The sequence below is a fragment of the Rhineura floridana genome, chromosome 21, assembly GCF_030035675.1.
Source record: "Rhineura floridana isolate rRhiFlo1 chromosome 21, rRhiFlo1.hap2, whole genome shotgun sequence".
NCBI lineage: Eukaryota > Metazoa > Chordata > Lepidosauria > Squamata > Rhineuridae > Rhineura > Rhineura floridana.
In genome coordinates this window covers 17,528,172-17,538,689 of record NC_084500.1, presented here as the reverse complement: position 1 = coordinate 17,538,689, position 10,518 = coordinate 17,528,172, and the positions used below count along the sequence as shown (strand labels likewise).

The following is a 10,518-nucleotide window of genomic DNA, read 5'->3' as shown; positions in this document are numbered from 1 at the left end:
ATATAGAGCCAAATCTTTAGTTGCCTGGAACATTTGGTGGGAACTTTACCTCTGTACGTAAAACCTGTGCAGTCCTTTTAAGACCCATTTTAAACACTAGTGAGCATTGCAGACAATTTTTAGGGCCAAGAGTAGGCCTGGCTTTTTTTTCTTTGACAAGTGCAGCCACGTGGGTTTCCAAAACCAGAGTAGTGGCCTAAGGCAGGGTTGCTTTCCTATGCTGGGAAGAGGATATGGAGCTTCTTGTATCTACCCCCCCCCCACTCCCTACAGGGAAAAACAATCCATGGAGTGTCCAACATAGCATCACTACAGGGCATTGTGGGAAATAAAAATGGAGGCTTGTAAACCCAGCCACGGCCCAAGGCAGGTATTGGCACTGTGGCTGATGCTGCGCTTGCACGTGCCCTATTACCTAACCACCAAACTAGGGCCTCTACTCAGTATGTGCATATCAGAACATGTGCTCTGAACATCATATCCTCATTGCACAGACTTGAGTGCTTTCCTGCTTGAGGAAGAGGAAGCCCGTGTATTTATAGAGAGTCCACGCCCACACTGGACCACTACGGTCATGGCCTGTCTGCCAGTGAGACTTCCACGGTCCATCTGTTGCCATTGTCTTCCATCCGCTCGTCCTATATGAAGTGAACAGGCGAGGCTTTGCCAAAATGAGGCAAAAATGAAAGCAAACCCTACTGACAGCATGAATCGCTTTATTATATAATACAGTGTCAGCAAATCAGAAAATTCACGTTTCAAATAATCAAAAGTACTTTTATTCAACAAGTCAAATACAGCCAGGGTGTGTGGGTACAGGAAGGTAATATTCTTTAAAAAAAGCAAAGGAAGGAACCACCTGGACAAAAATACAAGGAACCACAGTAATGGAAAATACAGCTTTTAGTTACACATAAAATTATATATTTATATATTTATATATATATATATTTAGAGTAAAACTTGAACCTGAAGCAGTAATCTGTTTTTTTAAAAAAACACAAAAATAAAAAAGCTATATGCACAATTTAACTTGCAGACTCTATATGTAATTTCTCAGCTCATATCCTTGTCTACTGTGTATTCACAGTCAATGAATAGCTGCATGTGGATCTCACAATAAACCATGGTGTACTGTGACGGAGGCAAGTCTAGCCTCCCCTCCAGCTTGTGCACTCCCTCTTTGTACTCTTCTATGTGTGGCCACAAGGAAGAGTTCAGAAGCGTTCACTTATTTTATTTATTTATTTATTATTTGATTTATATCCTGCCCTTCCTCCCAGCAGGAGTTCACTTCACTCCTGCCATGTTGCCCAAACCCAACAAACTATGGTTAATCTTACCTATGCTTCATTTGAAACATGCCAACTTCAAACCACCATTTATGAAGCTGTCTTGTTTCATCAAACCATAGTTAATGTTAATCCCAGTTTAGGATTCTGATGCAACACCAAACTGTGGTTATTTGAAATAAGAAATGAAAGATTCCAATCTCTTCCTCACAGCCTTGCCAGCATGGAGGGAGGCTAGGCTTGTTCTTGCCATGATAAACTATTGTTTATCATTATGTTCGAATGCAGCCATTGTATTTATGTGCAGCTTTGCAGTCTGAATCTCTGAGGGTGCCTCACCTATCCACTTTGAGGGCCAAATCACAGATCCATGTTTATCAGTGCATTTACTGATTATCACTCTTTTAGGCTTGGGTGCCACCTTTTGGTCAAAACATGGTTGAGACCTGTGATAACTAGAATCAAGCAATAACCCATATCTCTAAAGAAGCCATCAAAGGATTCGTTTTAAGGATTTTAAGATCAGCAAATGCCAGCTCAAAACACAACCCATCTCAGCAGAGACAGCTCACATCTCAAAGCCAAGCCATTAAACTTAAAAGTGTTCCCCAAATTTCTGATAGCTGAAGACATAATTGCTTGTTAAAAAAAATCAAAGGCACACTCCATTCTTATAACTGGAAAAGATTTGCTTTCAAAAATTACCCGCTGTTCGAGGAGCCCACTCCCCTGTATCTCTGTGGCCCATAGGTTTGAGGGGGCTGTCATCGTAGAGCTCTCTGATTGCCCCTCCCTACACATAGCTACTCATCCAGAGCAGACATAAGCTGCGGGTGCTGCTGGGGTCCAGACACTTACCCAAAGATACTGGGTGCTGGCCCTAGATTCATGCAGAGACACAACAGAGAGTTTCCTCCAAGGGGCAGCCACTTGTGCTGTGTCTCTGTAATCACACCTACTGTGGAGATGGGGCAACAATCTGCAGTTGCGAGGAAGCAAGGCCTCTAGGGACACTAGATCCACAAAGAACCACAATCCTCAAAAGCACCTGGGTTTTGGTCTCACAGAAGCACATTATTGACTTGAGTTCTCACAGCCCTGGTAGCTGTTTTCTTGTGTCACACCACTTAGGAATTATTGGCGCAATCATCTGATGTACACATGGCTTTTAATATTTGGAAGAAACAGGAAACACGAGGGGCCTGCCCCCCCTTCATTTCTCTAAATGGTTAAGTCTCTTAAGGGGACTTCCACAAGAGCAACTGGTTGGATGCAAAATCCTGTTCCTCTTGACAGAAGGAGTCTTGCTCCTATCGGAGGAAAGGGATCTTTGCATCCAAACCAAGTAGCAGCCAAATGATTATGTTATCTTTTTACAAGGGAGAGGATTCATATCCACCAGTTTTTTTCTACCTGACAAATGCCACATTTCTCCAGATTATTGTTTGAATTTTAAAATGACCTTTCCCTGTGTTTCAAGTCACATTAACCAATGGTACTTGTAAGTCATATTTAAAAATTATACAAAATACAAAATGGAAGCATCGTTCTATTATTTTCTGATGTACGCTTCGGGGGGAGGGAATAACGACGTTTGACATCGTTACTAAGTTGGCACTCTAGAAAGCAGTTTTAAATATGAAATAGTTTTGGGTACAATAGAATTTGTACAGATCCTTTCAAAGCAACAACGCAAAGATATGAACTCGCCAGAAATAATCATGGCGGAGTGCTCCAAAACCCCACCTGGGGCTAAAATTAATGTCCAGTTTTTGCAAAAATGATTCCACACACCCCTCCGCCCGTGCACACCAAGAAATCACTCTTCTAGTGAAACGCCTAAGCAAACAGCACACAAAACTGGTTTTAAAAACCTCAAACCACACAGAGAAATACATTTTTTACAACATTATACTACATTTTCACTGGCTGATGAGCATTTTGACTTGATGGTCAAGAGGGATCCCGTATGGTTAAAAGGCACAGGTCAGTTGGGAATGAAAAAATGTCACTTTCCCAGTTTTCCTCCCTCCATCTCTCGCTATTGACGTTAAGAGTTTTCTTTCTGCCTTTTAGCTACTTCTTTTACACTCCCCACCTTACTGATGAGGAAAATTCCAAACTGCTCTGGCCATTAATGTCTAGAGAAGCAGAGAGTTGGATTCAGCTACAGCCTACTCAGGCTAGACCCATGTACTGAAGTTGATCACGCCTATTAACGCAGACGAGTCTACTCCGAGTTAGGGCTAGCAATGGAGTCAACCCACAGAGTGCAAGCAACGAAAGAGGTTGCTTGCGTGAAATCCAGAAATGAGGGGTTGTTATCTAAATTGGCCCTCCTTGTGCTGTTGCTCCAAGCAGAAGGCGTCTGCTGACTGCTCACTATGTGTAAGAATGAAGCACTCCTGAAAGTGGATGCGCAGGTAGTTGTCTTATCTGAGTCAGACTGATTGGTCCACCTACCCATGGTGGCTGGTGCCCACTGGGACTGGCTGGGCAGAAGGCAAAGAGACCCAATAGCAGGCGGAGCCAGGGCCAATGACACACATCCTAGTTTTGCCCCTGTCGTCTTCCTCTAGGGGAAACGCTGAGACTGAGAAAGAGGAGGAAGATAGTGGTCACAGCTTCACCCCGGGTCTGGTTGCAAGTATGAAAGCAGAGGGACGGGTGGAAGGCCTTCAGAGAGTGTGGCAGGGGGGAGGTCATGCCAAGGGTGGGTGGGGCCAGAGCCAAGAAGCGGGCGGAGCAATGGATGCAACTCTTACTTTCGTAAAGCAAGGCTCCATTGCAGCCACGTTTCATTCAAAGATTTCTACACACCCCACACAAGCACATCTCTCCATCCTCCACCCAGCAAGCAAGAGGCATTATCAGAGTTCGAAGACGCATCCCAGCGAGGCAAAAACACTCGTGGATGGTACAAAAAGCAGGGCCAGTGAGGGGTGTGGTCTGGGGGGGCCCTCCAAGAGTCAGATGAGAGAATTCTGTAGGGGTGGCATTTGGCTCCTGGGACAAAGGTCCCCACTGCTAGTCTACCCTGACTGGGAGCAGCTCTGCAGGGTTTCAGACAGGAGTCTTTTCCCAGCTCTATGGAGAGATGCCACTGGGGATTGAACCTGGAGCCTTCTGCATGCAAAAGCGGATGCTCCACCGGTGAGTTACCACCCCTGCAGGGGCACAGAAACAGGGTGAGGTTGGTAAATCTGAAAACGGCGAATGACTGCGTTCAGTTGAGCCATGGGTCATTTGGTCACATGTCACGATCGTGAAAGCAACCGAACAGCACTGCAGGCATGTAAGCGCTGGATACGGATCCTACAAGGATATTGGCAGTGCAATTCAATGATAATGTACGTTTAATAAGTGAACGACCAGAAATGGAGAAAGGTTCAAGATCATTTAGTTCAATGCTCCAGTATTACGGAGGAAGGTGGATGTCAACATGTTTAGTTAATGCTAGTCTTAAAGACATTTCTGTTTGGCCTAGACAAACTGGCGACGGTCATTACCAAATCACCATAGTTTCTGTTCAGATCTGAACGGCAAAAGCCAAAAGCGTTTGCTTTAAATGAAATGAAGTTGAGATCTGATTCGGGACCCAAATCGCTTTTTCTTCGGTTTAAGGCAAATGGTGCGTTTGTTACAGCAGCAGGCCGTGGCAACGGAACCGCAGCAAATGCCGCGCCTGCCGCTAGAACCTTCTTCACGTCAGATTCAGTTTTGTTCAGCTGGGAGAGAAACACTTAACGCTGAGTTGTGTTTTATAAGCCACCAAGACAGCTTTCTTCAGCATCTTATCTGAACAGTAGGCTCTGGCACAATAAACTAAAATAAAAAATTTGGCCAGATGTCAGCATTCATGTGCTCAGAGTCAGCTGCTTGACACATCTTGGATCGACACGATTCTCACAATGAAAATAAAGCTTGTTCCCCTCTCGCTCTCTGTCTCTTTTCCACTAGCATCCTTGCAATCTGCAGACAGGACCCCTGGCTTCAAAACATGTGTTTTTTGATAAGTGGCTTAATTCCTTTTAATTGTTACATGCATACATACTTAGATACAGGCCGGGCGCTTTTAACCAACCACAACCTTATGAGTTATACTCTCTCCATGCCTCCCGATATGCACGAGGGTCAGGGCTGAGCCCCAATCCGCCATTTTTAAAAATAAAGGAAGATGAAGAATTATTGCCTAATAAAACCCAAATAAGTCCACCTGCTTTATTTCAATTCTGTGTGCGTGTGTGGCTCAAATTACTGCATGCAATTCCATGTTAGAAAAGTAATCAGTTAAATGAATTCTTGCGTGTAAAGGGATGGCATCGGTCTTGTAGCACGTACATTGTTACAATGACAATATACTGGGAGGGGGGGAGAGAGGGAGGGGGTGCCCACATACAACTACACGTGATCTTAGCCAAAAGGCCGAGAAGCGATACGACTAATTCTTAAGAGAACCAATATTTATGGCCAATTTGCTGGTGAAGACGCAGAGACCAATTAAGTAATTATGTGGGTCTATGTGTCAGGTATAGGTACCGAAACCACATTGCTGTTTACTTAAAAAAATAAAATAATTGTGTGAGGCAGGCTTTTTGACTTGTGTTCATCATGTTTGCTATAGAATAAGCACCCTATAGGATCAGATCAAAAGCCTATCCAGTCCAGCATCCTCTTTCCCTCTGCAGCCAATCAGATGCCTCCGGGAAGCCCAGAAGCAACAGCCCCATTCTTCCTTCCCAGCAATTGGTATTCTGCGGTAGACTGCCTCTATCGGTGAAAGCAATATCTAGCTATTGTGACTAGTAGGGATGTGCTAGAATTTCGCCCAATTCAGACTTGGTACTGAATTTTCCATTAATTTGCTTATTCTCTATAGTTGCGGGTCAGATTTTTATGTAGCAATTTTCCATAGCTAAAAAGTTTTGAAAAGTTTTGTAAAAAAGAAACCCACCTCTAAAATATAGATATTAAGAACAATAATTTTACTGATATTTCCTTTCAAATTATCAACATAAATATTGATACTAGTATCAATTTTTTTTGCAAGGAAAAAAATGGATTGGGAAAAGCAGTGGCTAGCAGACAACGAATGAACTTGAATTGATACCGGCCTGTTAGGTTGATGGAATGCTTTTGCACTGGCACCAGCCAGCAGAACCCATAGTGGCCATTGACAGACCTATCACGCTCCATGGATTTGTCTACGCCCCTTTCGGTTGGAGGCTGTCAAAAGTTAACAATGAGATATTAAGAAGTAACCACAATAAAGGCTCTTAAGAATAATGTGACTGTGATGATCACCAACAGTGGGCCTTTAAGCCAGGCTGAGAACCTTGCTCTGCTTCTTCCTGAAATTGTGTCCCTGAAGATTAGTTGCACGATTTTAGACACAGAAAATGCCTCTTTAACCAAAACTCAGCTAAAAATAAAATAGATCAGCAAGCTGAGATCTATACTTCTGACCTTAGAGAAAGGTGTCTTTGCATGATTTTGGTACTGGCATGCACTGACTCAACAACGGGGGGGGGGGAGACATTATTTTTGCCATTACTCAATTCATCACCAACAAACTCCCCCCCCATCATAATAATATAACTTACAAAACAGCACAAAGCGGGTTGAAAAACAAGGAGGATCAAAAAGTCCAGATATTCAAGAATACGGTATAAAATTGAACTTTAGAAAAAGTTTCGTGACACGCACACACAAGAAACTAGGAGGTAGACAGATATTCTGAGGATAAAGACAGATTTGTTTTGTTTCTGAGGCGTTCAGCCGTTATCCATGTCTGTTGCTGAGCGTCCTCGTATCGCCGTTCCAGAGCGTTCATTCCTCATGTACATGGAAGACACACCAGCGCGTTTGGGGGGTCTTTTGTAGTAACACAAGCGCTTGTTGCTATCATTGCCCCCGACGTCCTTCCTTAGCAACGAAGCTAAGAAGAAGTCCTCTCCTACTCTTGCCATCCACCGATTTCAAACGGGCACGTCCGGATGTCCAGGGCCGACAAAGTACTACAAAATCGAGGGTATGGGAGTGGGAGAGGCCTGCTCTTTCGGGGCGTATTTGGCAAAGAACGGGAGAAAGACAGAGAGCATGACGCCGACAATGGCCAGCATGTACCCCCACCCAATCTGGCACTCGCCTGCATAGTAGATGCTCGAATTCTCGCAGTGTCTCCTCACGGCGGCGGAGCCAAGGCCGAACGGATAAACCAAGAGTCCAAATCCCATGATGAACACTAGGACGAGAAAAGACAAAAGGAGAAGACGGCAGTAGGTTATTTATTTATTTTTAGTCCAGCCCTGAAAATTTCTCCCACCCACCCGGATTATTCTCCATCTGCTGGGGGAAAAAAAAGAAAATCTATCAATGGGAAGAGAACATTTCAGCAGAATTCTCATGGGTGGGGATGCAGGAGTTTTAGCACGCTTGTCTTATTTTTATTTATTTTATTTATTATTTAATTTGTATCCTGCCCTTCCTCCCAGCAGGAGCCCAGGGCGGCAAACAAAGCACTAAAAACACTTTAAAACATCATAAAAACAGATCTTAAAATATATTAAAACAAACTAGTGTTAAACACATTAAAAAAACTTTTTAAAAGGGTTAAAAACATTATTAAAAACATATCAAACAATTCTAACACAGACACAGGCTGGGATAGGTCTCAACCTAAAAGGCTTGTTGAAAGAGGAAAGTTTTCAGTAGATGCTGAAAAGATAGCAGAGATGGCGCCTGCCTAATATTCAAGGGGAGGGGATTCCACAGGGTAGGTGCTGCCACACTAAAGGTCCATTTCCTATGTTGTGCAGAACGGACCTCCTGATAAGATGGTATCTGCAGGAGGCCCTCACCTGCAGAGCGCAGGGATCGACTGGGCATATAAGGGGTAAGACGATCTTTCAGGTATCCTGGTCCAGAGCTGTATAGGGCTTTGTACACCAAAACTAGAACCTTGAACTTGAACTTATTTTTGAGGTGGCTGGGAAAGGGGGGGGCTTCAAGCCTGACTGCAGTGAGGGAGTGGTGATTTGGGGAGTCACAGCTGCCTTGCCTCAAGCGAGACTTTGCCTTGTCTTGCTTTGCCTTGCTGTGGAAACAGGGAGCAGCCTTTTACTGACTGCTGCTGAGCCATGATTCTTCCTCTAAACAAATAGTAAAATTCTAGACCTCATGGTTCTGATTTAAACAGGAGCCTGGCTTCTGCTTGCGGGCTTCCCATGGGCACATGGTTGGCCACCGTGAGAACAGAAGGCTGGACTAGATGTCCCCCCTTTGGGCTGATCCAGCAGCCCAGCCTCTTCTAACGTTGCTCTGAAGCTGCTTGATCCCGAGTCAGACCACCGACCCCATCTACCCCAGCATTGTCCGCACTGACTGGCAGCAGCTCTCCAGGATTGCAGGCAGGCGTCTCAGCCCTACCTAGAGATCTGTCAGGGATTGGACCTGTGACAGATGCGCTACCACCGAGCCAAACCCGCAGCTCTTCTTCTGTCGGGTCAGCAGAACCCCTGGACGACTGAGGCCACGGATCAGAAGAGCGCTCAGATCTTAACCTGCTCTTACAGGTCTGCTTTTTTATCTGTTGCCATTTCTCACTGATTTGCTTCCGATGATGGTGCTGGTCGGTGTTTTTATACTTAAGTAATGCTTTTTGCAGTTATTCATTCTGTAGTGTGTGCGCATGTGTCTGTGGACACGAGAAAGGAATAAATACGGCCCTCCAGCCCTCTCTGTCTGGCCCTTGGGACACTCCTCTCTTTTGTTGGTCAGTGAAGCTTGCTGTGAGACATAGCCAGTCGAAAATCTATACACGCACACGCAACATCTTTTGCTCTCTTTTGCCTCTGGCCCCGCCCACCACCGGCATGTGGCCCCTGGAGGATTGCCTAGTAGGGAATGTGGCCCTCAGGCTGAGAAAGTTTCCCCCTCTGTCCAGGATATAAATAAATCAAATCAACAAAGCAAAACGCCTTCAAAAGCCAGGACTGAGAGTTGTCTCCAAAGTTAATCCTACCCACAACAGACCCACTGGAAATAATAAAGCACACAAGGGTTGCTTGGGTCTATTAATTTCAATAGGTCTACTGTGAGAAAAGCTTTAGTTGGCTACAACTCTGAGCTCCGTGCCACAAGAGTTCTTGTGTCCCTAAATTACAAGCCTGTTCTGAAATACAGGGGAGCGGGTGTATTTTAAAAGATGGGAGGCAAGGATGAAGGGGGTGCAGGATCCAATCCAGGCATTTTGACCAATTCTGGGAAACCTATTGGCAAGAGATGATTCCTATCCATGCAAATGCCTTTAATTTTTTTTTTAAAAAAAAGCACCATGGGAATACCAGAATTAGATCTGTCCAAACATCAAATAAGCTAACAAGCTGGTGTTGGCTTTAATGCCCCCCTCAGGCATGTAAGAAAATAATCCCATTAAGCTCCAGTTGTCTGAAGCGTGGCTTTCTCCTGTCACCGGAGCCCAGAATGCTCAATAAACCGTTGCTGGCGGGGAAAGGCGAGTTTTCAGACACGTTGCTAATGACCACTTAATAGCGCTGTCCATCAACGGAGCTGCTAGCCAGGGGAGTCCACAAAGGAAACAGCACAGATCCCGTGAACATGGTTGCAGGGGCCACTGACTCCCTCCACTTAGTTTCGGAACATCCCCAAACATCATTAAAAAGGGGGGGGGAGCACTCCAGAATTTAACTTGGGCTTGCCACGATTCACACTCTGACCGCTACGGGTGGGGTGACAAATGCGGCCCTCTAGGCCTCCCTGTCTGGCCCTCAGAACTCTCCACAGGCCTGCTTTTCCCCCCAAGGGTTTTTGCCTGGCTGGAAATATGTCACTGAACACCGATCATGCCTCTTGGAGGTGGAGGATGGAGGGGCGTGTGTGAGAGTGTGGACAAACTAGCCTACGGTACAAAGGTAAAATTTACATTCATTGCTCCGCCCACCATGCGGCCCCCAGAAGGTTGCCCTTGGGCTCAAAACGGCTCCCCCATACGTGACAAGAGAGCCCATTTTATTTATTTATTACATTTCTAGCCCACTTTTCCTCCAAGGAGCTCATGGTAGCAGACATGTTTCTCCTCATCCCCTTAAAACAACCCTGCAAGGTAGGCTACTTTGCAAGAAAATGACTGGTCCAAAATCACCAGTGAGCCTTGTGGGGCCGAATGGGGGTTTGAACCTGGGCCTCTTGGGGCTTGGTTCAACAC

The 10,518-nt window shown here is 45.1% G+C and overlaps 1 protein-coding gene across 1 annotated transcript in view; it reads right to left on the bottom strand.

The window, feature by feature from the left end:
- Nucleotides 1–973: 973 nt before the first annotated feature.
- LHFPL7 (LHFPL tetraspan subfamily member 7) overlaps nucleotides 974–10,518 on the bottom strand; it is a 90,825-nt gene continuing 81,280 nt past the window's right edge. The window contains exon 5 of the mRNA XM_061605513.1: nucleotides 974–7,536. Coding sequence (XP_061461497.1) covers nucleotides 7,310–7,536 — 227 coding nt within the window. The 3' untranslated portion in view covers nucleotides 974–7,309. The remainder of the gene's footprint in view (nucleotides 7,537–10,518) is intronic.